The sequence below is a fragment of the Triticum urartu genome, chromosome 2A (genome assembly GCF_056163025.1).
Source record: "Triticum urartu cultivar PI428250 chromosome 2A, HENAU_Tu73, whole genome shotgun sequence".
In the NCBI taxonomy this organism is placed as follows: Eukaryota; Viridiplantae; Streptophyta; class Magnoliopsida; order Poales; family Poaceae; genus Triticum; species Triticum urartu.
In genome coordinates, this window is record NC_141874.1 from 135,769,328 (window position 1) to 135,796,661 (window position 27,334).

Here is a 27,334-nt window from a genome sequence, read left to right on the forward strand (position 1 = left end):
TGATGCGAGATTCATTCTCGTTCAAGGTTTGGTCGACAGGAACAGAGCTCACCGAGAAGGTCACGACAGAGATGCACCTACCAGCAGCAGAGCACATGTTTCGGGGCCAGAGTGCTTTAGTAGAGCCATCAGGGCCGCTGCGATTCCTCCCAACTTCAGGTTGGCGACTGGAGTCAGCAAGTTCACTGGTGAGTCCAAGCCTGATACTTGGCTTGAAGACTACCGAGTGGCCGTCCAGATTGGCGGCGGCAATGATGAAGTGGCCATGAAGCACCTGCCTCTCATGTTGGAGGGCTCGGCCAGAGCGTGGCTGAACCAGTTAGCACCCAGCAGCATTTACACTTGGGAAGATCTCGCCCGAGTGTTTGTCAGCACATTTGAAGGAACATGCAAGCGACCGGCAGGGCTGACTGAACTGCGGTCTTGCATACAGAAGCCGAATGAAACTTTGAGGGATTACATCCAGAGATGGATCACGTTACATCACACAGTAGAGAATGTGCCTGACCACCAAGCAGTCTGTGCCTTCAAAGAAGGCGTCAAGTACAGAGAACTGAATCTGAAATTCGGTCGGACCGGAGATATGTCTCTGAATCGGATGATGGAGATTGCCACCAAGTACGCTAATGGTGAAGATGAGGATCGACTCAGGAGTGGCAAGCTCAAGTCAGTCGCTCAAGAAACCGGAGGAAATTCCAATCGGAAACAGAAGCGGAAAGCCGAGCCAGCTGCTCCTGGGGAAGCCTTGGCTGTAACCCAAGGAAAGTTTAAAGGGAAACCCAAAGGACCTTGGAACCCCAAGAAAGTTAAAGACCAGGACGGAAATGATGTGTTGGATTTTCCATGTCTCGTCCACACCAAGAAAGATGAAGAGGGTAATTTCATTTACCCAAAACATACCACTCGACAGTGCTGACTCTTGATCCAGCAATTCCAGGGCAAGCAACCCAAAGATAAGGAAAAGGAGTCAGACAAAGTTGAGGACAAGGAAGATAGTGACGATGGATACCCCCAAGTCAATTCCACCCTGATGATTTTTGCTGATGTTGAAAGCAAAAGTCGACTGAAAGTTATCAACCGAGAGGTGAATATGGTTGCTCCGGCGACACCCAATTATCTGAAGTGGTCTCAGACTGCCATAACATTCGACCGGTCCGATCACCCAACGCACATCGCCACCCCTGGGAGGCAAGCTTTGGTGGTCGACCCAGTTGTTGAAGGCACTCGACTGACCAAAGTCTTGATGGATGGTGGCAGTGGTTTGAACATATTATATGCTGAGACGTTGAAAGGGATGGGCATTCCGATGTCCAGACTCAGTACCAGCAACATGAGTTTCCATGGAGTCATTCCTGGGAAGAAGGCTGAATCACTCGGCCAGATTGCTCTTGATGTGGTTTTCGGTGATTCCAAGAATTACCGTAAAGAAAAGTTGACGTTTGAAGTTGTAGACTTTCAGAGTGCCTATCACGCTATTTTGGGCAGGCCGGCTTATGCATGCTTCATGGCCCGACCATGTTATGTGTATCTCAAACTGAAGATGCCTGGCCCCAAAGGTGTGATCACTATTACGGGCAATCGGAAGAAAGTGGAAGAATGTTTTTAGAAAGGTTCAAAGATCGCTGATGCTCAGATGGCAGTGGTGGAGCTGCAGGAATACCAGAAGACTGCAGACCCAAGTGATTTGTTGCGAGCCAAGAAGCCCGCTACAAAATCAGCTTTTCAGTCGTCTGGCGAAGCGAAGACAGCTCACATCCACCCGACCGATCCCAGCGCTGCTCCAACTCATATCTCAACAACACTCGACTCCAAATAGGAAGAAGCGCTCATCCAGTTCCTCCGTGAGAACTGGGACATTTTTGCATGGAAGCCTTCTGACATGTCGGGTGTTCGCAGGGAGCTGGCTGAGCACCGCCTAAGAGTCGACTCAAAAGTAAAACCTGTCAAGGAACATCTCCAACGGTCCGCCGTCCAGAAGAGAAAGGCTATTGGCGAGGAGGTGGCTCGGCTCTTAGCAGCGGAGTTCATCCGAGAAATCTACCACTCCGAGTGGCTCGCCAACGTTGTCATGGTCCCCAAGAAGGACAAGTCACTCCGCATGTGCATTGACTTTAAACATATCAATCAGGCCTGCCTGAAAGATCATTTTCCTCTCCCCCGCATCGATCAGATAGTCGACTCGACTGCGGGATGTGAGCGACTGTCTTTTTTAGACGCCTATTCCGGGTACCATCAGATCCGTCTGTATGGACCTGACGAGATCAAAACAGCTTTCATCACTCTATTCGGGTGCTTCTGTTATATTACCATGCCGTTCGGCCTCAAGAATGTCGGAGCCACATTCATGAGGATGATTCAGAAGTGTTTGCTCACTCAAATCAGTCGGAATGTGGAAGTGTACATGGATGACATCGTGGTCAAGTCACGGAAGGGTTCCGACCTGCTGGCTGACCTTGCTGAAACCTTTGCCAACCTCAGGAGGTATGATATCAAGCTTAATCCATCAAAGTGCACATTCGGAGTTCCTGGCGGAAAATTACTCGGTTTTCTTGTTTCCGAACGGGGAATCGACGCCAATCCAGAAAAATTCGATACTATACTCCAATGAAAAGTCCTGTGCGAGTGCACGGCGTCCAAAAGCTTACTGGTTGCTTGGCCGCTTTAAGTCAATTCATATCTCGTCTCAGTGAAAAGGCATTGCCTCTTTACCGATTGATGAAGAAGTCCGACAAGTTCGAGTGGACTCCCGAAGCTGATGCAGCGTTTGCATAGCTCAAAGATCTGCTCTCCACCCAGTCGGTGCTTGCTGCCCCAATCAGCAAGGAGCCTTTGCTGCTTTACATCGCAACCACGGGACAAGTCGTCAGTATGGTACTTACGGTCGAGCGGGAAGAAGAAGGAAAAGCCTTCAAAGTTCAGCGCCCAGTATATTATATTTCTGAAGTTTTGACCCCGTCGAAGCAAAGATATCCTCATTATCAGAAGCTTGTATATGGGATTTATATGACCACAAAGAAAGTTGCTCACTACTTCTCTGATCATTCCATTACAGTCGTCAGCGACGCTCCATTGTTAGAGATCATGCACAACAGAGATGCAACTGGTCGAGTGGCAAAATGGGCGATTGAACTCCTTCCTCTAGATATCAAGTTCGAGGCAAAGAAAGCTATCAAGTCCTAGGCAATAGCAGATTTTGTCGCCGAGTGGATTGAACAGCAACTGCCGACTCAGGTTCACTCGGAGCATTGGACCATGTTCTTCGATGGTTCCAAAATGCTGAATGGTTCCGATGCCGTGGTGGTGTTGGTCTCCCCCCGAGGAGATAAGCTCAGATATGTTCTTCAAATCCACTTTGATTCCTCCAATAACGAGGCGGAATATGAAGCACTTTTATATGGGTTGCGCATGGCCATTTCACTCGGCGTCCGACGCCTCATGGTCTACGGCGACTCAGATTTGGTGGTTAATCAGGTGATAAAGGAATGGGACGTCAGAAGTCCAACCATGACTGGTTATTGCAATGCAGTGAGAAAGCTGGAGAAGAAATTCGAGGGGTTAGAGCTTCATCACATACCCCGACTGAAAAATCAAGCAGCTGATGATTTGGCAAAAATAGGTTCCAAAAGAGAAGCCATTCCCAGCAATGTGTTTTTGGAACACATCCACACACCATCAGTTCAGGAGGATCCCTTCACTGAAGAGGCCCCGCAGCTAAAAAGTGCCACGGATCCGACTGAAGTTGAAGTTCCAGCTGTGGTCGACCTGATCATGGAAGTCTTGGTCATCACTCCCGACTGGATAGTACCGTACATCGCGTACATCCTAAGGAAAGAACTCCCAGAGGACGAAGAAGAGGCTCGACAGATTGTCCGTCGATCCAAGGCCTTTACAGTCATAAAGGGACAGTTGTATAGAGAAAGCGCGACTGGAGTCAGTCAGAAGTGTATAACACCAGAAGAAGGTCAGATGATCCTTGACGATATCCACTCGGGGACCTGTGGTCATCATGCGTCCTCTCGGACTAGTGTGGCTAAAGCATACCGAGCGGGATTTTACTGGCCAAGGGCCAATGAAATGGCAAAAGAGATAGTCGACAAATGTGAAGGATGTCAGTATTACTCCAATATGTCGCACAAGCCCGCGTCAGCTCTGAAAACCATTCCACTCGTCTGGCCCTTCGCTGTTTGGGGGCTGGACATGGTTGGACCACTGAAAACAGGCAGGAGCGGCTTCACTCATGTGCTAGTAGCAGTCGACAAGTTCACCAAATGGATTGAAGCTAAGCCTATCAAGAATCTTGATGCTTGCACTGCTATCAGTTTCATCAGAGAGTTGATATTCAGATATGGAGTTCCGCACAGCATCATCACTGACAATGGGTCAAACTTTGATTCCGACAAATTCAGGGCCTTTTGCGCCTCTCAGGGCACACGAGTCGACTATGCTTCAGTCGCTCACCATTAGTCGAATGGACAGGCGGAAAGAGCAAACGGCCTAATTCTCAAAGGACTGAAACCTCGATTGATGCGCGATCTCAAGCACGCAGCAGGTGCATGGGTCGACGAGCTTCCATTAGTTCTTTGGGGATTGAGGACGACCCCGAACCGATCGACCGGAAGAACCCCATTCTTTCTGGTCTACGGAGCTGAAGCAGTCTTGCCGAGTGACATGCTTCACAATGCCCCTCGAGTCGAGCTCTACTCTGAAGAAGAAGCAGAACAAGCCCGGCAGGATGCAGTCGACCTCCTGGAAGAAGAAAGAGAAATGGCCATGATCCGATCGACCATCTATCAGCAAGACTTGCGTCGATTCCATGCCAGAAATGTGAAGAGTCGAGCCTTCCAAGAAGGAGACTTAGTCCTCCGCATGGATCAGCAAAAACCACACAAACTCGCTCCTACTTGGGAAGGCCCCTTCATAGTCACTAGAGTCCTCCATAATGGAGCGTACCACCTCTACAATGTCGATCGCCAGATTGATGAGCCACGAGCCTGGAATGCGGAGCTACTCCGCCCCTTTTATACTTGAATTCTCACTCGGATGAGATGTAATAAGAAAAAACTCCTGTAGTTTATTTATCAAAGACAAGAGCATTATAATTTTCCCAGTGATTGTTATTGTTTTTTGTTTCCGTAAGAAATCCCCCAGTGGGTGGCTTAGCTGTGAATCCGCCTCGCCTAAGTTTGTAAAAATAATTTCCTACCGAGTGGTGAACCAGCCTCCCACTCGGGGGCTGAGCTGCGAACCCGTTTCGCCTAAGTATTTAAAAATCCTACCGAGTGGAGAGCAACCCTCCCACTCGGGGGCTTAGCTGCAGTCCAATACTCGCCTAAGTTTTCTCACTCGGAGACTTAGCTGCAGTCCAGCACTCGCCTAAGTTTGAAAAAATCATACCGAGTGGAGAGCAATCCTCCCACTCAGGGGCTTAGCTGCAGTCCAGTACTCACCTAAGTTTTCTCACTCGGAGACTTAGCTGCACTCCAGCACTCGCCTAAGTTTGAAAAAATCCTACCGAGTGGAGAGCAATCCTCCCACTCGGGGGCTTAGCTGCAGTCCAGTACTCGCCTAAGTATTTGAAAATCCTACCGAGTGGTGAGCGACCCTCCCACTCGGGGGCTTAGCTGCAGTCCAGTACTCGCCTAAGTTTTCTCACTCGGAGACTTAGCTGCAGTCCGGCACTCGCCTAAGTTTGAAAAAAATCCTACCGAGTGGAGAACAACCCTCCCACTCGGGGCTTAGCTGCAGTCCAGTACTCGCCTAAGTTTTCTCACTCGGAGACTTAGCTGCAGTCCGGCACTCGCCTAAGTTTTAAAAATCCTACCGAGTGGAGAGCAAACCTCCCACTCAGGGGCTGGCTGCAGTCCAGTACTTGCCTAAGTTTTCTCACTCGGAGACTTAGCTGCAGTCCGGCACTCGCCTAAGTTTGAAAAAATCCTACCGAGTGGAGAGCAACCCTCCCACTCGGGGGCTTAGCTGCAGTCCAGTACTCGCCTAAGTTTTCTCACTCGGAGACTTAGCTGCAGTCCGGCACTCGCCTAAGTTTGAGCCTCATCTTGTCGATATATCGATGATTTGACCCTAGGTGTCACCTTGAGCCTCATCTTGTCGACATATCGATGATTTGACCCTAGGGGTTACCTTGAGCCTCATCTTGTCGATATATCGATGATTTGTCCCTAGGGGTGACCTTGAGCCTCATCTTGTCGATATATCGATGATTTGACCCTAGGTGTCACCTTGAGCCTCATCTTGTCGATATATCGATGATTTGACCCTAGGTGTCACCTTGAGCCTCATGTTGTTGATATATCGATGATTTGACCCTAGGGTGTCACCTTGAGCCTCATCTAGTCGATATATCGATGATTTGACCCTAGGGTTTACCTTGAGCCTCATCTTGTCGATATATCGATGATTTGACCATAGGGTTTACCTTGAGCCTCATCTTGTCGATATATCGATGATTTGACCCTAGGGTGTCACCTTGAGCCCCATCTTGTCGATATATCGATGATTTGACCCTAGGGTGTCACCTTGAGCCTCATCTTGTCGATATATCGATGATTTGACCCTAGGGTGTCACCTTGAGCCTCATCTTGTCGATATATCAATGATTTGACCCTAGGGTTCACCTTGAGCCTCATCTTGTCGTTATATCGATGATTTGACCCTAGGTGTCACCTTGAGCCTCATCTTGTCGACATATCGATGATTTGACCCTAGGGTGTCACCTTGAGCCTCATCTTGTCGATATATCGATGATTTGACCCTAGGGGTCACCTTGAGCCTCATCTTGTCGATATATCGATGATTTGACCCTAGGGGTCACCTTGAGCCTCATCTTGTCGATATATCGATGATTTGACCCTAGGGTTTACCTTGAGCCTCATCTTGTCGATATATCGATGATTTGACCCTAGGGGTTACCTTGAGCCTCATCTTGTCGATATATCGATGATTTGACCCTAGGTGTCACCTTGAGCCTCATCTTGTCGATATATCGATGATTTGACCCTAGGGGCCACCTTGAGCCTCATCTTGTCAATATATCGATGATTTGACCCTAGGGGCCACCTTGAGCCTCATCTTGTCAATATATCGATGATTTGACCCTAGGGTTTACCTTGAGCCTCATCTTGTCGATATATCGATGATTTGACCCTAGGTGTCACCTTGAGCCTCATCTTGTCGATATATCAATGATTTGACCCTAGGTGTCACCTTGAGCCTCATCTTGTCGACATATCGATGATTTGACCCTAGGGGTTACCTTGAGCCTCATCTTGTCGATATATCGATGATTTGACCCTAGGGGTGACCTTGAGCCTCATCTTGTCGATATATCGATGATTTGACCCTAGGTGTCACCTTGAGCCTCATCTTGTCGATATATCGATGATTTGACCCTAGGTGTCACCTTGAGCCTCATCTTGTCGATATATCGATGATTTGACCCTAGGGTTTACCTTGAGCCTCATCTTGTCGATATATCGATGATTTGACCCTAGGGTGTCACCTTGAGCCTCATCTTGTCGATATATCGATGATTTGACCCTAGGGTTGACCTTGAGCCTCATCTTGTCGATATATCGATGATTTGACCCTAGGGTGTCACCTTGAGCCTCATCTTGTCGATATATCGATGATTTGACCCTAGGGTTCACCTTGAGCCTCATCATGTCGATATATCGATGACTTAACGAAATATTACAAATTAGTAGGTGAAACTGACACATATTCAGTTAACTGAAATCTTTTGAACACTAAAAAAATTCAGTTAAGTTCATACAGTGAAGCAAATCCATTTAACTTCATACACTACCCTAATCCAGTTAACTTCATATGCTAATAGAATTCAGTTAACTATTGACACTAAACAATATTCAGTTAATGTCATACAGTGAAGCAAATCCATTTAACTTCTACACTACCCTAATCCAGTTAACTTCAGACGCTTCATACACAGGAGTAAATTCTGGGCCTTTACAAACTATTGACACTAAACAATATTCAGTCAACTGAAAAACTTGTGTACACTGAGAAAATTCAGTTAACTTCATACACAGGAGCAAATTCATCTAACTGATAGGATACATATCAGAGGTTAGACTACAAACAATATTGACCTACAGTTCATTCAAATCGAAGACTAACTATTGAACTATGAGAAGTTGATCCCTAACCCTAACCCTAGAAATTGATCCCTAACCCAGAAGGAGGGGGAGAACTTACTCAACGCCGCCAAATGCAGAAGCCCATTGATGGCTACCCGTTGGAGTAGCATGCACAACACGGGCAAAAGCGCCGGCGGCGCGGTACTCAAGCGACGGCGACGATGCTCTCCTCTTCGGGGGGTTTGAGCTGCCACACACCTCCTCCACTTCGTTCGATTCGCCACCGCGAAGCAACCCTCCGCTGCAGCCTCCATCCACTCCCCCGCCGGCGGCATCCACTCCACCGCCGTCGTCAGGGCTCGCCGTCGCCATGGAGCACAGGGAGAAAGAGAGACAGAGGAGAGGAGTGGTGAAAGGGGGAGAATGAAGTGGATAAGGGACCCGTGCCGTTTTGACCGAGACGGCGCATCCGTTCCCACTGTAGCACCGTTAGACGGCGTGAGCTCGCGGCCGTGACGCCACGTCCCCAAAATCGGGCCCCACCTGTCATAATAGTGCTTAAAATGCCCCAACAGAAGGTTTGGTGTTTTCTGCAAATGATTAGGCATGAAATCAGTGTTTTCTGCCACAAAAACGTAGAAGAGTCTTTTCTGCAACCCTAGGCTTCAATGTGATGGTTTTCTGCAATTCACTCCTTCCTTAGCTCGGGCCAGGAGCTCCACCATCGTTCGCTGCAGCCCCATTGATCCATCATATACCCCTGAGCTCCCCTTGACTCGCTCAAGCTCATGTGCAAAGCTTTCGTGGTGATTGCAGGAGTGGAGCGAGCGAACCATCCCACTTCCCCTCATTGCCGCCGTCAGATACTCCCTCTGTTTCTTTTTACTCCGCATATAAGATTTGGTCAAAGTCAAACTACACAAAGTTTGACCAAATTTAGATAAAAAAATATAAACATCTACAATACTAAAACTATATAGTATGAAAATACGTTTCATGATACATCTGATAATATTAATTTCATATTGTGAATGTTTATACTTTTTAATATAAAGTTAGTCAAACTCTACAAAGCTTGACTTTGACTAAACCTTATATGCGGACTAAAAAGAAACGGAGGGAGTACAATGGTACCATCACCGCCAAGCACCCCCTGTGGTGTGTTCCGCACAACGTTTGACTCACCATCGAGCACTCCATCCTCATGCATGGTCCATTTCTGCCTGGTGATGCCCCTCGCTGGTGAGCGCCACCGCATCGCTCTCTGGCGAGGACACACAAGCGGACTCACCCATTGAGTGGCCGAGCCAGGCCTAGGACAGTTGGGGCTATAGCCCTAGGCCTAATAACAATAGCCTTTGCAATTCCTTCCCACAAAATATATAAAATTATTAGAGTGCATCTCTCAAGCAAGCTTAGCCCTACATATAATCTAATGCTAGCTCCGCCACTGTCCCACAAATACGCCTTTGACGTGGGTGCCTCTTGTGTTTCCCTATTTCAAAGAAATTCATATATGTTGACCAAACTTTAATCAGTGATATCACACTCATTTTAAGTTTAAATGAGTTGATTATTTTTCAATGCTTTTCATTTGAGGTCCTCTGTCCAGTAGTATTTTGTTTACATTTTTGTGATCTGCCTAGATAGGGTAGGTAGATATATATGCTTTATGTGATTACTTATGTATGCTTTTATAATTATTTCAAGAAGGAACTGTTCTAGGTTTTGAAGATCGATCCGGAATACTTTGACAGTCACTTTGAGCAAGGCAAGCCACCCCACCGCTTTGCTTTATAACTCGGAAAAGGTAGTTTATTAGGGTGTTTTCTGATATTATTGCGTTGTTGCATATGTTGTGTAGTTGCATATTTTGCTATGCTAAACTTTGGTTTTGTTGTCATGGCACTGCAAGCAATGTAGGAAATATTTGCTAAACTTTGGTTTTGTACTGTCATGGCACTGCAAGCAATATAGGAAATATTCTTGAAGGACTGCAATCCTCCGAAATTTTCATTCGACAATCCTTTAAACCAAAGAAGCCCTGGGTGGAAGCAGTTTCAGAAACAAAGATATTGCCTTGCACAATGCACAGCTTCTAAGGAAAGCTGCAGGTTTTTGCACAGCAGGTGCAAAAAAAAAAACCATATTGGTAGCAACAGTCATAATAACAGAACGAAATGGTTGAGCCAACAAGATTACCCTATACTGAACCGTCATACACCAAGGCCAGATTTTCTAACATTCGGTACTAGTTCCAATAAATTGCAAATACTTGAATGAAGCCAATTCAACATTGTACAGAAACTCGGGAGTTGAAGGCCGAGCCAGGCTCAGAAATATATGTGTCATTCCATACACATATGCAGCAGCATCACAGGATGGAGAACAACCTCAAAATATATTCACAGCTTTGGCTTCTTCAGGTGGAATGGAGCAGAACAACCACCTGAATTAATTGTTTGAAATGATCTTCAATCCATCAAAGACCGGAATTGCATCAACATCAGAAAAACTGGTGGAAAACAGCAGGCTGCTCTAGATGTTCCAATTATTATGCAGCTTTATCTAGAAAGAGAGATTCAATTTATCAGAGGCAAGCTAACATAAATCGCACATTTGTAGTCAACATCATGAACCAGATTCCAAGATACAAATGATTGTATTCACCATTCAGTATTGCCATTAACATTAGTAAAACTACACTATGTAGTTAAATACACAAATATGGCAACATAATGTATCCATGCAAGTATAAGGAAAAACATGATAGAACAATATTCCCATGGAGTACTACTTACCATCATCAGCAATTTCACTTGTGCAGCTGGCATCAGAACTCTGTACTTCTGGGGAATATTGGTCCAGAAACAATTCGATTGTCCTCCAGTAGCGGTCCCCTCCAGAAATCCAGGTATCCATATGCATACCATTGAGAAAATCAACAAACCTACAATTCCTGTTATGTTCAACAGCTTTGTCATACAGCATCCTCATGTGTGAAGGGGGAACCAGTTCATCTTGCAATCCAGAAAGAAAGAGAATGGGCTGTTTGACCTGCATTGACATGCCAAAACTCAGGCAACGGATAACACAAACCATGGGGCTAAAATAAAGATCTGAGAACTGCAGAATGGCATAAATAGATTTGAAACCTTACGGCTTAACAGATTATGATTATTTCTGATGAGGCGGACTAAAATAAAGATCTGAGAACAGCAGAATAGCATAAATACAGATTTGAAACCTTACAGCTTAACAAATAGTATAGGTTTCATTTTGGTGTAATCTTTGAATACAAAGTCCAAAGGAGTAAAAACAAACTGTTTGAATCAAAAACAGATCAACACTATATTTTTTTTCCAAAGATTAAAAATAAGAGTACGGAAGTTGTAACCAAGCATGAAAACAACAGCGTATAAAATGTTGATTTAAACCAACCCCCAAAACTCACCTCTGCAACAACATCAAGTGTACTCCATGGAGAGCGAACAACGCAGTTAAGAAGTTTTGGGCCTTTGGCAGAACTACCGCCTATGAACCATCTTAAGAAGGGCAGCATGATACCAGCCATATCCAATATAGATGTAAAAGTATTTTCCAATATTAGAGCAGACACCTGCAACAAAGAACAACATCTAGCAAGATCATTATCAATTGCAAAGGCCAAAGCTTAACACACTTCTATAGATGTTATTAGCTTACCAAAATATGACCTAACTCATGTTGCCCTAACCACATGACTGAGTTCACAACAGTAAAATCTAAGAGCCTGCTTTATTAAGGTGTCCTATGTTGATCACAAAAGTGAAGTGTTGGTTGGACGTAATTTCCTTTAATGGGCGAACGAGGTCTGGAAGCTGTTTTGGGGTATTTAAGTTACTAGCAAAAGGGCCCGTGTGTTGCAGCAGGTAGAAAATAGATAAATATGATCCTGGAGGAGAAGTGCTACTATGACCTAGGTCTTTGGAAGGAGATTGGTAGGAAGGTTTTATATGTGAAAATATATGTTTTTTCAAGAAATGCGGTTGGTACTTGTGAGTACTTTTAATATTTTTTTGTTAGTTGCAAAGTTGTTTGAGTGGTAAATTATTTTTCAGATTTGTGAACTAATTATCAATGTCTTCTGTCCATGATGAGCGGGCTAATTTTTCGTTAGAGATCACCTTCTCATCGGCATCTGTTTTACTTGTATATCACAGATTCCCTAGCATGGTACAGACCTGTAATGCATCGTGATAGTTCCTCCTAATCATTTTGAGTTTGTTTTTTGTCATGATTCAGACCGAAATCTGACATCAGAGACACTTCTCCAATTAGGTTCTGAAATATGTTCCGATTGGGAAACAATACATATGGAACTCAATCATTAGCAGTTCCGTTTTGATATAATGTGCCAAAACACTTGTTTATCAGGAATCTAGCTCCATGTAAGCATGCAAAGTTGAATTTATTTCCAAAGCAGAAATTGCAGAAAAAAATTCTATGTTGGGAATTAGCCAGATTTATGAACACACTTCAGAGATGATTCAGCAAAATCTGAATAAGTATGAAGATACTTTTTTTCCTTCTCTTATTTTTACCAATACTACTTACTCGATCGGTCGGACACTGCTCACTCGATCTAGCGCGATTTTGCTTTATGCACAGGCCACAGATCTTTATTAAATATGAAGTCTGCTTCCCATTTTAGTACAGGGTCCTCCTTTAATAAGCCTCTTCTCTTCTTTCCCATTTGCACATAGTACATGCATCCGTTTTATTTTAGTAACAACGTCTACTCCTTAAAGCCTCTTCCATTCTTTCCCATTGGTACATGCGTCCGTTTAATTGTATTAACAACATTACTCCTTTAATAAGCCTCTTCTCTCATTGGGTCGTGTAACCATATCAGCACATGAGGAAGTTAATTCCTTTCGATCATTAGATTTTATAGTTGGGACTCATTCTGAAAATCGTCTCCTCATCCTGTGCTTAGAGCTTCCGGAGCCGGCTTATTGAGTTGATGGTACCCAAGTAACAGGAGACGTATATAAATCAGTGGGGTTGGCTTTAAGGGGGCAATGTGGTACAATTTAATAGAAAGAACACCTTTGTCATGCACACCTGCTAGTCTACATTAGTTGGACTCTACCTAATCTGCTAGATGGGAGGTCGAGGGATCAATACCTCACCGCAGCAACTATTTAAAAAAAAAATTGTAGGCCCAGTAAAGCGAGTGACCTACGAAGGATCAGGCCCAGCGAAGCGCTGCAATTTTGTAGGCCCAATTAAGCTAGCGATGGATGAAGGATCTAGGCCCAGCGAAGATGTACGGAAGCAAGGTCGTACGAGATAAAAAAGGATCGAGCCAAGGAGAGTACGACGGACGGACCAAAATTTTGGAACGTACTTAGCGGACGAAAATTACGGTGGTAAGAAGCAATAGCCCCTTTATTATTAGGTAAAGATGGAGCTCTGGCCAATCTAGATGGAAGGGGACAGAAAGATCTGGGTCTGTTTTTTTCTTTCTTTTCAAGTAAAAATTTCTCTCCTATATGCTGCCTTACAAAAACTAACATCATTTGATTTTCAGCATAGATCAAGACTGTAACCACCTGACCATTGCTGTCAGCAATGGTCATGATCATGTGTCATCACTTGATTTTCAGCATACTGTAACAGTCTTAACATTCTTCACAATCTTCTGGCAAGATCCATAGCAGAATAATCTTGTAATAGAAGGTAATCTACATCATAACTACATGAAAATCTAAGTCTAATTTATGAACATATGCATGTTTTGAATGTTGATCCAATGAAATTTGTTCGAAAATAGAAGTGCAGTGGAGGATACTGCCATCACAAATCCAACGGCAGAGAGATCAAATGAACCTATTCTCACTTCTCTACAGCAATGCATAGACAAATCAGTTTACAACGAGTACCTTGTCAGGATTGTTTTTTGCAAGAACTGCTCCAACAGCACCTCCTAAAGATCTCCCAAAGATAACTATCCTGGATGTGTCAATGTCCTTCCTCTGAAGTAGATGATCAAGTGCGGCCTATCAAAAGAGAGAACTGTAAGAAGAGTAAACAAAACCACAAAAGTGAGAACAAAAACAAAATGCAGGAAACAACAAACCTGTGCATCTTTTGTGATGCCACTCTGAGAAGGATAACCTTCGCTCTCACCATACCTACAAACATGATCAAAGTTTGTTAGACCTTTGAACCTGAGCATTGATAGTTGTGGATGACACTAGGAGAGTTGGGACAATTTTCGTTGGTTTATTCCTCACACAATGCCATGCCCACCTGAGGGGTTGGGGATACATACTTATAGGCTGCTAGCCAGCCAAGCATATGCTGAGATGCTACTAAGATGCCAGTCTAAGATGCTAGTCTAAGATGCTGGTCTAAGATGCTATCCTAACTGCCAGTCCTTGATGGTCAGGAACTCTATCCTAACTGCCACAAGGACCATGTGCTGCAGCCCCACAAAGACCCTAGTACACAGACTTATCCAACATTCTCCCCCTAAGTCTTGTACGTCGTCTTGTGGTAGTGTTGAATCATCCCGATCCTGGAGCAAAGCTCGAGGAACTTGACCCTCCCAAGAGGCTTGGTGAGCAGGTCTGCGAGCTGATCCTTGGTGTTGATGTAGCTCGCCTCGATGCTCCCTTCTTCCACACAGCTGCGGATGAAGTGATACCTCAGCCGGATGTGCTTGCTCCGTTCATGGAACACGGGGTTCTTTGCCAGGGCCAGGGCGGACTTGCTGTCCACCAGGAGCTGCACCGTTCTGGTGTCTTGAACGAGAAGATCACCAAGCAGTCGAGCAAGCCAAAGCGCCTGAGTGCAGGCGGTGGAGGCCGCTATGTACTCAGCCTCACAGCTGGACAGGGCCACCACCTGCTGCTTGACTGATTGCCAGCTCACGAGACACTTGCCGAGGAAGAGGAGGATCCCGCTCGTGCTCTTGCTGGTGTCGATGTCGCCGGCGTGGTCGCTGTACCCGACGAAGTGTGCTGCCCCCGGACACCTAGGGTAGTGGAGGCCGTGGTCGAGGGTCCCTGCTATGTAGCGAACGATCCTCTTCACTGCCTGCTGGTGTTCTGACGTCGGTCGCTCCATGAACCGACTGACATAGCCGACGGAGAATGCTAGGTCCGGCCGTGGGTGGGTGAGGTAGCGAAGGCTCCCCACAAGGCGTCGGTACTACGTAGCATCCACTTCCTCCGTCGTGCTGTCGCGGCTCAGTTTCAGCCTCTCCTCCATCGGAGTGAGAGCTGGATGGCAGCCGGTGAGCCCAGCTAGCTCAACGATGCACTTGGCGTAGGCGGACTGTCGAAGCGCGATCCCGGAGTGATCCTGGTGCACCTCAATCCCTAGATAAAAGGAGAGGAGCCCCAGATCACTCATCTGGAAGGTGGCCTTCATGTCTTCCTTGAATGCCGCTACCTCTGCATCTTTGGTGCCGGTGATCACCAAGTCGTCAACATAGAAGCCCACCAGCAGGGCATTTCCTCCACTGCCCCGTCGGTAGACAGCGGCCTCATGCGGGCTTTGCTCGAAGCCCATCTTCTTTAGCGTGGAGTCCAGCTTGGCGTTCCACGCCCTAGGTGCCTGCTGTAGGCCATAGAGGGCCTTGCGCAGGCGGAGTACTTTGCCCTCCTGGCCGGGAATCGCAAAACCCGGTGGCTGATGCACGTAGACTTCCTCCTTCAAGTCACCGTTGAGGAATGCCGACTTGACATCCATGTGATGGACACGCCAGCCCTCCTGGGCAGCCAGCGCAAGGAGAAGTCGCACGGACTCCATCCGTGCCACGGGAGCGAAGGCGTCGTCGAAGTCGACTCCTTCCTGCTGCAAGAAGCCTCGGGCCACCAGGCGAGCCTTGTGCTTGATGATGGCGCCGGCTCCATCCCTCTTCAGCTTGAACACCCACTTAAGGGTGATTGCGCGATGACCACAGGGGAGGTCAGCGAGCTCCCAGGTGCGGTTTTGCTCGACCGCATCCATCTCCAACTGCATCGCGGCGCGCCATGCCGCATCTCTCTCGGCCTCTGCAAAGGACCGTGGTTCGGCGTCCTCACACACAAGTTGTAGCTGCACCTCCAGGTCACGTGGCATCAGTCCCGGCACCGGCTGGTCGCCGAGTAGATCATCCATCGTGCGATACCGCAGCTGTTCGCCTCCATACCACGCGTCGACCCGCTCCTCGTCGTGAGTGAGCGGGGAAGCGAACTTCATCGGGTTGTGCTCTGCGTGAGCTGGTGCTGATGAGGACGAACCCGGAGTGGTGACCGCCGGGGCTAGAGTATGCGGCGTCGCCAGTTGTGGTGTCGCCGGCGTAGCGGGCACCGGAGTCGATGTAGTTTTGGGGGCCGGGGTAGACGTGCCCGGCGGAGAGGAGCTGCTTGCTCCCCCGGCTTCCTTGAAGTGAGCGTACTCGACAATGAAGTCGTCATACATCGGCGTTGCGCCGTCGTCCACCGCCTTGTCCCATTGCCACCCTCGCCCTTCATTGAACACAACGTCTCGCGCCGTGCGCACACGCTGTGTCTTTGGGTCGAGGATGCGGTAGGCCTTTGAGCCCTCCGCATAGCCGATGAAGACTCCTGGAGTGCTCCTGTCGTCGAGCTTGCCGATGTGGCCAAGCTCCTTAGCGAACGCAAGCCAGCCAAAGACCCGCAAATGGGAAACCGCCGGCTTCCGCCCATGCCAGGCCTCATACGGTGTCCTGCCGTCGAGTGCCTTAGTAGGCGAGCGGTTGAGGATGTAGACGGCCGTCAACACCGCCTCTCCCCAGAAAACAGCCGGCATCCCTCGCTGCTTGAGGAGAGCCCGAGCCATCCCCACAACCGTCTGGTTGCGCCGCTCGACGACTCCGTTTTGCTGCGGGCTGTACGGCGCGGAGTAGTGGCGCTGGATGCCCTCATCGGCGCAGTACGACGCGAATTCAGCCGCCGTGAATTCGCCGCCGTTGTCAGTGCGCAATTTGCGGCCGCTCTCCGCCTCCACACCAGCCTGCGCGCGCCTGATGGCGTCCGCCGCTTCTCCCTTGCTGCCGAGAATCATCACCCACATGTAGCGAGAGAGATCGTCGATGAGCAGCAGAAAGTAGCGTCGACCTCCTGGTGTGGCTGGCGTCACCGGGCCGCACAAGTCTCCATGCACGAGCTCCAGCTTCTCCTTGGCCCGAAAACTCGCTTGTTGGGGAAAGGGGAGTCGTCTCTGCTTCGTCAGTACGCAGATGTCGCAGAACTGCTCCACATGGTTGAGGCATGGCAGGCCTCGTACCATCTCCTTGGCACTTAGACGCTTCAGGGCCTCAAAGTGAAGATGCCCAAAGCGCTCATGCCATTGCCACGCCTCGTCGTCCCGACGGACAGCGAGACAGACCGGTTGTGCCACCTGCACATCAAGGACGTAGAGTCGATTTCCACCTCTGGGTACCTTGGCGAGAAGGCGACCCTGGCGATCCCAGATGCGTAGGACCCCATGCTCAATCAGCACACGTGAGCCGTTCTCATCCAGCTGTCCCAAGCTGATGATGGAGTTCCTTAGCGCGGGGATGTAGTAGACACCGGTGAGCAGCCGGTGCTCTCCCGTCTTGGTGGTGAAGATGACGGAGCCGACGCCCTTAATTTCCACAGCGGAGGCATCCCCAAACTTGACGGAGCCTTGCGCATCGGAATCGAGCTCGGCGAAGAATTCCCTTTGACCGGTCATGTGGTGGGTGGCGCCGGTGTTGAGGCACCACCCCGTAGTCTTGTCCTTCCCGGAGGCATCGCCGAGAAGAGCGTGTGCCTTTGGCTCGTCGAGGTGGATGAGAGCTTTTGCGACTGGTGTCGCTGAAGATAGCTCAATGCTTGCATGTGCCATGAACAGAGCCGTCTCCTCCTCCTTCGCCTGTGCGACGTGAGCCTGGCCTTGTCATGGTTGCCGACACTCATTGGCCCAATGGCCAAAACGGCCACAGTTGTGGCAGCTGTTGTCTTGTGCCGGCTTGGGCTTGCCAGCGGCGCCGTCCTTGGCGCCTCCGCGAGTGTCCCCTTCGGCACGTCCTTGTGCCCTGCCCGGGGGGCCTCTTCGCGTCTTACGCTACTTGCCACGCTTGCGGCCGCCTGTCGTGGAAGAAGGCTCCCCCTTCTTCCTGTCACCAAGGCTGGCATCCCACAGCTCCCGAGTTAGGAGCAGCTTCCCGCCGGTGGTGATGGGCCGCGAGGAAGGCTGTAGCTCATCGGTGTCGACGACCTTGAGGCGACCTATCGCCTCCTCGATTGTCATCGTGGAGAGGTCCAGCAAGGACTCGATCGACCGAGCCATCTGCTTGTACTTCTCGGGGATGCACCGAAAGAGCTTCTCGACAGCTCTCTCCTCGGTGTAGGTGGCATCACCAAACTTCACCAACTTCTGCAGCAGAGTGTTGAGACGGAGAACAAAGTCATCAACGTCCTCACCTGGCTTGAAAGCCAGGCTCTCCCACTCCTTACGAAGTGCCTGCAGAGTGGACTTGCGAGCACGGTCGCTGCCGATGCGTGCCGCGGCGATGGCGTCCCAAGCTTCCTTGGCAGTCCGCTTGCTGGAAAGCAAGAACTGCATCTCGAGCAGGACTGCGGCGATGAGGGCGTCCAGCGCCCGTCGGTCCTCTTGGTGGTTGACGTTGCTGTCCTGGACTGCCTCCCACATGCGCCGCACCTGGAGCCTGACCTTCATGATCCCGGCCCACTCGACGTAGTTGGTTTTAGTGAGGGTAGGCCACCCAGCACTGGGACCAACATCCCTGACCATAGTCCGGACCTTGTAGAGGCCGCGGTCCTGGTCGTTGCAGCCGCCGTCGCGGTGCGCACCTCCACCTGGAGCGCGGGCGTGCTCGGCTGCCCACTGCGCCGTCCGCTCTTGCGCCACTTTGGCGCGGTCTGCGTCAGCGCCGTCGTTCGCAGGTGCGGAGCTGTTGGAGCTGCCGGAGCCGCCGCGGAGTGCTTTGGCATCCGCCGTAGCCTCACGTGCTGCGTCCGCTGCTGCTACTGCTACTGCTTCTAACTCCGCCCTGGCTGCTTCTACCTCCGCTTTGGCTGCTGCCAACTCCGCTGCAGCCAGCCTCGACACCCTTGCTGCCGCAGCAGCTGCTGCTACAGCTGCTCGCTCACGCTCCTCTGCCACGGCGCGCTCGGCCTCCTGCCGGCGCGGCATTCTCGAGGTAGCCGTGTGCTGAGAGCGACCTGCAGACATGGCTCGCTGCAGGGGGACTGTTGCGTGAAGAGGAGGCTGTTGAAGACGAACTGCTGCTCGACAGTCCGGAGGGAGGAAAGTAACCAGAGGCAGACGGAGCAGCTGCTGCTACCGACTTGGGCTGCTCACAGGAAATGCTCAGGGTACAAGATAACGAGGCTCTGATACCACTTGTTAGACCTTTGAACCTGAGCATTGATAGTTGTGGATGACACTAGGAGAGTTGGGACAATTTTCGTTGGTTTATTCCTCACACAATGCCATGCCCGCCTGAGGGGTTGGGGATACATACTTATAGGCTGCTAGCCAGCCAAGCATATGCTGAGATGCTACTAAGATGCCAGTCTAAGATGCTGGTCTAAGATGCTATCCTAACTGCCAGTCCTTGATGGTCAGGAACTCTATCCTAACTGCCACAAGGACCATGTGCTGCAGCCCCACAAAGACCCTAGTACACAGACTTATCCAACAAAGTTCAGGTTCACTAATAAATGAAAGAAAGTTAAGACATTTGAATCACATATGATACTGAGAGCTTCAAGAAAGAAGAATGAAACAAAGATAGTATAACTGGTTTACACTGTGGAGAACCATACCCTCTATAAGAAAGCATAAACACATTGCACTGTAGCCGCTGCATCATTAGTCGAACGCATTCCAAACGATGTGCAATATCTATAACGAGTGAAGGATTTTAACAGAGTATAGCTTCAACACAATTTGTCATCAATGAGATACAATTTTATGAATTTTCATGTCCATAAAAAGAAATTCAGGATACTGCCGGCATTTTCCTGGAAGAACAGAATGGTCGGACCTGCATCAGGAAAACACTATGAAACAGACAACAATGTGGGAACAAAACAATGTGAAGTTGAGAACAAACTGAAGAGCACAATAGTTCCTAAACATGAATATGCTATAACAATTTCATGCTATCAGTGATGTAGGAAATGGGAGAGGACTGAAGCTCTGAATATGACTTTTTTTGTTTTGTGAAAAGCTCTCTTGAAACTTTTTGTGCTCATATAATTATCAAGCATCACGAACACCTAGTTATAGAACAATATCAAGACTGTAACTTCTCTTCCTAACCTGAAAACAAATAAAAACACCAGCAAATGATGTGGCCAACGAGATATAGACAAGAAGAAGTGTATCTCATTTGATGCATAGACAAGATCAGCTAGAGTAGTAGATACAACTAGCTAGAGGAAACTAACGCATGCATACAAATTCTAATTCCGCAGATAGTTGGCCAGCTGGTCCAGTTACACATCTGGGGCCAATGAATAAAAAGCGAAGGTGACTAGGAGAAAGTAGGTTCGACGCAGCGCTGAGCCGGTTTTGAAGGGAATAGACAAATGTGTTGACATGCCAAAGTATTTTGAACGTACACGTGGCAATTGCATATTTCTCGTCCACAGATCACCGCAAATATTTCCCATCTCTTCCTGCTTTGAACCAAATCATGGTTCACGTGAACTTTTACGTAATCATGCATGCCTTTATATATGGTCAGAAAGCTTATTGGGTATACTTTCTAAACTTGCACAACTTTTAAAACTAACCCATAGAGATATACAGTAGAAAACCAAATCAACAACCATGAAACATAGTGATGCGATGCAAATATATAACCACATAGAGACAAAGAAAGCAACACGTCACGATAAAAATCTAAGTATGGAAACAAAAATTGTGGAATCTAACCCTACCGTGTGTTGAACGTTCATAACATCTCTACGGTCAATTGAACACAAATAGCACATCAGAGAAATACTATACTAAGCACCACATACACCAGCGAGTACCGACTAGAAATCACAATGAAGCTGGAACTTGGATCGGCCAATCAATCCTGAATCCAGACACCGAACTACAGAGAACTGTGTAATAAAACCAAGGAACCCTACAGATCAATTAAGAACATATGACATATCCATGCAGGCAGCGGCAGTAAAGTTCAAATCCTATTAGCCACAAAAATCATAAACATCGGGCATTTCTTAAGTGAACGCCGTAAACCCTACCCAGATCCACGGACCCATGTCCCGATCAAGGGAGCTAAGAGATGAAGCAACGCCACTATCTAGCCACGCAATTCGGGTCAAAACCAATCCCTCGAGTACAGACTCGAAGAGATCCACCAACCGACGCTCCAATAACCGGAACACTTCCTGGTACCGATCGAGTCATTGGACACGGGGGGAGGAACCAACAAACAAACCGGGAGAGGTTGGGGAGGATCGGGGACTGGGTGGTCCTTGCCTCGGCAGGTGGCAGAGTGGCGGAGGAACCAGGAGTGGAGGCGCACGCCGTCGGCGGCGCGGAGCCAGACGTCCTCGTAGATGAGGCGGAAGCGCGAGGGATTGATGGGGTAAGCGCGGGGGAGGCCAGGGAGCACGGGCACGTAGACGAGGCGCTCCTGCAGCGCCACCAGCGCCGCCAGGCCCACCACCGCCATGCCCCCTGCGCCGTACACCAGCGCCTTGAGCCACCCCACCATCTCCGCCGCCGATGGGAGGGAAGGGCTCCGTCAGGCGGGTGGTGGTGGTGATGGGCGCGGTCGCCGCTGCTCTTTGACTCGCGTCGTCGGTCGGGGTCGGATTTGGGTTTAGTCGGACGGGACCAGGCCTGCTTCAAGCCAGAGCTCTTGTGCGTCTAGGCACGTCACAGCCTCTATAGCCGGACCACTCAAACCCCATGAGCTCCGGACGGACAGCTGCCTCACAGCATCTGCAGCCGCGTCCCCAACAAGTTCCCTTAGGCCAATTTTTCGGCGCCGGCGTGAAAAAAACGTTCCAGTCGCGCCCCCAGAACGCCGAAAATTATCGGTTCGGCCTTTTTTTCCGTCCGGCGGTCACAGGTCGAACCCGGCGCACTGGAGAGCAGTTGGGGGCTCCGGCGCAAGAGAAAAACGTGGCTAGCTCACACCGTCAGGGAAAAAGTCGAGGTTTTCTTCCCCGACTCGCCTCCCACCGCCCCTCCCCCGCGTCCTCGGCCACCACTAGCTATATCCCGGCGCCGCCCGCCGCCCTTCACTGCTAGATAGCCATTCCCCGCCGGAAAAATAGCAGCGCTTCGCCGGGGCAGCCCCTCCAACAGCAGTTGGGCGTTTCCGGCCACCGTTTCTGGTCACGGAGGAGCAGTTTAACGGCGGGTACATGCCTACCGGGCGCAAGGTGTTCGGCGATTTGCCTGCCTCGGCGATGGACTCGGATGACGAGGAAGCGCTCGCCGCGCTGCTGGAGGAGGAAGCCGAGGCCGACGTCCAGGAAGAAGAGCATCTCATGGTGCTCGCCGCCCTCGCCCAGCTGCTGGCGAGCGATGAAAAGCCGCGGCGAGGTGGCTCGGCGCCTGGGCGGGTGAAAGCAAAGAACCGGCATCGTCTCGAAGGCTACTACATGCTCTACTCCGACTACTTCGCCGATGCTCCACTTCACGACGAGAAAACATTTCGGCGCCGTTATCGGATGAGCCGAAAGCTCTTCCTCAGGATTGTGAATTCCATCCGGGAGTTCGACAACTACTTCAAGTGCAAGATGGATTGCACCGGCGCTCTTGGATTCACCTCCATCCAGAAGTGCACGACAGCAATGAGGATGCTTGCATATGGAGCTCCCGGTGATTCACTCGACGACTATGGGCGCATGGCCGAGTCCACCAGCATAGAGCGGAAGACACTGCTCGGATCCTAGCACAAAATGCAGCAAGAGGATTTCCTGGGATGCTTGGAAGCATCGACTGCATGCATTAGAAATGGAAGAATTGCCCATTTGCTTGGTAGGGGATGTACAAAGGCGCCAAAGGCGATTGCAGTGTGGTGCTTGAGGCGGTGGCCACACAGGACCTCTGGATTTGGCACTCCTTCTTTGGTATGCCAGGAACTCACAATGACATCAACGTGCTGCAGTGCTTTCCTGTCTTTGCCAAGCTTGTTGAAGGTCATTCTCCTCCGGTGAACTTCGAGATCAATGGGCGGCACTACAACAAGGGGTACTATATAGCTGATGGCATCTACCCGAGATGGTCGACATTTGTGAAGACCATCTCAGACCCTGTGCCAGGAGGCAAGAACGCCTGGTTTGCGAAGATTCAGGAGGCGTGCAGGAAGGATGTTGAGCGGGCATTTGGTGTGCTCCAATCTCGATTTGCTGTTGTCCGGTACCCCGCTCAGACGTGGTCCAAAGATCAAATGTGGGAGATTATGACTCGCTGTGTCATCTTGCACAACATGATCATCGAGAGCGAGCAAGAAGACCCAGTGTTTGACACTGAACCATACTACAGGCAGGGTCCTCTAGCCGAAGTTGAACACCAGCTACCGGCAACTTGGACTGCCTATCTCAGTATGCGTCAGGAGATCCGAGATCCACAGGTGCATCATCAACTGCAGAAAGATCTGATTGAGCACCTATGGAGGCTCAAGGGGGACGCCGTGTGATGAAATACGAGTTTTTATTTGTTGAACTATATAATTTGTATTGAACTATTTGTTGTTGTACTATTTTGTTGAAGTATTTGATTTTTCTGTGATGAAATATGTGGTAAGAAAAAATTGTGTTCATAATTGAACGCCGACACACGACGAATCACGTCGAATATGGGCCTATTCTCGCCCATATGGGCCCTTTATTCGCCAAAATGGGGCTGCAAAGTGGGCCAATTTCGGCGCCTGGGGGCGACGACTGGGCGCAAAACCGCCCCCAGCGCCGATTGTATCGTCGGCTCGCCCCCAGGGGGCGATTTTTATGCGTCCTGGGGGGGCCAGCGGCTGGAGATGCTCTCACTGCGGAATCATATTGCCCCCAACCAACTCCCTTATATCCACTCCGAATGTTTCGGCTAACCGGCACCCCTCAATTGATGTCAAAAAAACGACACCCCTCAAACACAGCTCATATGTGTGGCGAAAATGAGGTGGCCCGGATATGCCCGGAAGCGTCTGTCATGTCAGACTGACGGGCGAGACTTGCGAGGAAACCATCATTCCACCGGAGCTCACCAGTCCGCATTCATGTAGCTGCTTCGGCGTCACCCGAGAGACCAAACCCGACTATTTAAACCGGACGACAAGGGTAAACCCTAGCCGCCCCATTTTCTACCCCTCCGCCACTTCTGAGCTGCTACCGCGACCTTGTGCGCACACCATCCCACTTCAACCTCGTCGTCCGCCTGCCGTCATGGTCCGCACTAAACTCGGGCATGGACAACCCAGCTGTTAGGAGAGGAGATTAGGAGAATCACACCACACTTTGATTATGCACAGGCAGGGGATATTTGTACGGCTTGGAGCGACCACTGCCTAGTGGTGATCATGGGGTGGACAACTACCTCAACGTGTGCCACTACCTGGCTGCACGATCTCTAGCATGCGTGCGTACGCGAAGACTATACAGGAGCGCATACGCAATGGCATGACTACGGTACACAGTAGGCTAATACCCCCCCGGCAGTCGCATCGTCAGCGAGAGCGACGCAAAGACTGGATCGGAATTCAGAGAAAATATCCGACGGGGGGCCTTTGGTCATGATGTCGGCGAGCTGCTGGCACGTGGGCACATGGAGGACACGGAACTCGCCGAGATCCACGCACTCGCGAGCGAAGTGAATGTCCAGCTCCACGTGCTTCGTGCATCGATGGTGGACGGGGTTGGCAGATAGGTACAACGTTGATACATTATCGCAGAAGACCAGGGTCGCCTTGGTGACCGACGCGAAGAGCTCGTCAAGCAGTTGTCGAAGTCACACGCACTCTGCCACTGCATTGGCAACGTCGCGGTACTCGGCCTCCACGTTGGAGCGCGAGACCGTCGCCTGGCGTTTGGACGACTAGGAGACCTGGGCATCGCTAAGGTACACACAGAAGCCTGAGGTGGAGCGGCGCGTGTCGGGGCAGCCCGCCCAGTCGGCGTCAGTGAAGGTACGGAGGTCCAGAGTGGCGGAGGCGCGTAGATGGAGACCGAGGTGGGCCGTGTCACGCACGTACCGGAGCACACACTTGACCAATGCAAGATGACACGCATGGATCGTGCATGTGGAGGCAAATCTATTGGACTGCGTAGGCGATCTCCGACCTGGTGATGGTGAGGTATTGGAGAGCACCGGCGATGCTGCGGTAGGCGGAGGCGTCGTCCACACGGGGCCCATCGGTGGCCGGGAGCTTGCTCTTGGTGTCGATCGGGGTCGGCGAGGGGCGGCATGTGTCCATGCCAGCACAATCGAGGACCTCGTCGGCGTACTATTGTTAACAGAGAAAGAAGTCGGCGGGCGTCCGTGTCACCTTGATGCCCAGGAAGAAGTGGAGAGGCCCAAGGTCCTTCATGGTGAACTCGCTGGTGAGGCCGGCAACCACACGATGAAGCACGCCCGGGGTGGACGTGGTGAGCACGATGTCGTCGACATAGAGCAACAGGTACGACGTGCCCATGCCGTGGCAGAGCGCGAAAAGGGAGGAGTCCGAGCGCGTGGCGGCGAAACCGGGCATCTTGACGAAGCCAGCGAAGCGAAGAAACCACGCATGAAGCGCCTGCTTCAAGCCGTAGAGGGACTTGGAGAGGCAACAGACATGGTCGGGACGAGTGCTGTCGACGAAGCCGGCAGGTTGGAGGCAGTAGACCTCCTCCTCCAAGTTGTCGTGCAAGAAGGCATTGGAGACGTCGAATTGGTGCACCGGTCAACCACGCGACGCCGCCAAAGTGAGCACCGTTCGGATGGTAGCCGGCTTGAAGACCGGCGAGAACGTCTCACCATAATCAACGCCCGCGCGCTGGCGAAAGCCGCACACAACCCACCGGGCTTTGTAGCGAGCGAGGGAGCCGTTGGTGTTGGCTTTGTGCTTGAAGATCCATTTGCCGGTGATGAGGTTGGCTCTGGCAGGCCGCGACATGTGCTCCCAGGTGCGGTTCCGCACGAGTGCGTCATACTCGTCGCGCATGGTGGCGAGCCAGTGGGGATCCCAGACGGCTGCGTGCATAGAGCTTGGGACCGGCGAGATCGCCGGCGTGGTGACGGCGGACGCAGCGTCGTAGTAGCGAGGGTTCGGCTTGAAGACTCCATGTTGAGCGCACGTAACCATCTGTCGGGCAGGCACTGGCGGTGGTGGAGCGGCGACCATGCCGGACACGGCAGACGAGCCCGAGCTCGAAGTAGTGGAAGCAGGGCCGTCCGTGGGCGATCGGGTGGTGGAGTTTGAAGCCACACTTGGCGCGCTGGGAGGGGACGGAGCAGAACTGCCCGATGACGACCGCATGCTCGAGGTTGAAGCCACACTTTGCGTGTGCTAGGAGGCTATGATGTAGAACCACCTAATGACGACCGCAGGCTCGTGGTTGAACGCGGGGTTCCCGTGCACGGCAGGGCATCGAGGGGCGATCGCGCCGCCGTAGTTGGGTGGGGCGGCGTGCGTGCAGCCGTGGGAGCGACAACGAGCAGGACCTGCAAAACAGGTGACTGTGGAGCAGGTGGTGCTATGATGGTGGAGGAGGCGGGGGTGGCGAAGGGGAAGACTGTTTCGTGGAAGACGACATGACGGGAGGTGAGAACCCGACGGGAGATGGGATCGAAGCAGTGATAACCGCGATGGTCCAGCGGGTACCCAAGGAAGATGCACGCGGTCGAGCGAGTGTCGAACTTGTGGCACGAGGTGGCTATGAGGTTAGGATAGCACACACAGCCAAACACCCAGAGCCACGAGTAGTCTGGGCCGGCGTCGAGCAAGAGCTCATGGGGCGTTTGCGGTGACCTGGTGCGGCAGGGGCGACGATTCAGGAGATAAGTGGATGTGCTAAGAGCTTCAACCCATAAGCGTGCATGCATGGCGCATGGATCGGTAGCGATCGGACCCCATCATTGAGAGTGCGGAGAGCACGCTCGGCCTTGCCATTTTGTTGGCTCGTGTATAGGCAGGTGAGGCGAAAGTGAGTGCCATGTCGTGCAAGGAGAGTGCAGACAGCAGAGTTGTCAAACTCGCACCTGTTGTCAGTCTGTAGTGCAAG

The 27,334-nt window shown here is 50.4% G+C and overlaps 1 protein-coding gene and 1 pseudogene across 3 annotated transcripts; both read right to left on the reverse strand.

Moving 5' to 3' along the window:
- Positions 1-10,263: 10,263 nt before the first annotated feature.
- WAV2 (alpha/beta-Hydrolases superfamily protein) lies at positions 10,264-22,017 on the reverse strand. 3 transcript variants are annotated; one of them, XM_087543455.1, is made up of 9 exons: positions 22,001-22,017; positions 21,606-21,943; positions 20,116-20,151; positions 19,931-20,009; positions 14,239-14,293; positions 14,042-14,158; positions 11,569-11,733; positions 10,916-11,171; positions 10,264-10,563 (listed from the first exon to the last, which is right to left on the reverse strand). In XM_087543455.1, the coding sequence occupies exons 2-9, from the start codon at positions 21,841-21,843 to the stop codon at positions 10,520-10,522; spliced, it is 990 nt and encodes a 329-aa protein (XP_087399581.1). In that variant the 5' UTR covers positions 21,844-21,943; positions 22,001-22,017; the 3' UTR covers positions 10,264-10,519. The 3 variants fall into 3 exon arrangements, with proteins under 3 accessions (XP_087399581.1, XP_048555494.1, XP_048555497.1); XM_048699537.2 differs by lacking the exon at positions 22,001-22,017 and having other exon boundaries at positions 21,606-21,971; XM_048699540.2 differs by lacking the exon at positions 22,001-22,017 and having other exon boundaries at positions 10,264-10,682; positions 21,606-21,969.
- Positions 17,108-19,924, reverse strand: LOC147984283 (uncharacterized; annotated as a pseudogene).
- Positions 22,018-27,334: the final 5,317 nt, after the last annotated feature.

Excerpts from the sequence above, each read along its gene's own strand:
- WAV2 (XM_087543455.1), bottom strand. The coding sequence starts at position 21,843 with ATGGTGGGGTGGCTCAAGGCGCTGGTGTACGGCGCAGGGGGCATGGCG. Across the intron at positions 14,294-19,930 it reads TTTATGCTTTCTTATAGAGG|GTATGGTGAGAGCGAAGGTT; the intron begins GTATGGTTCTCC and ends TCATGTTTGTAG. Across the intron at positions 14,159-14,238 it reads GCATCACAAAAGATGCACAG|GCCGCACTTGATCATCTACT; the intron begins GTTTGTTGTTTC and ends CTCTTTTGATAG.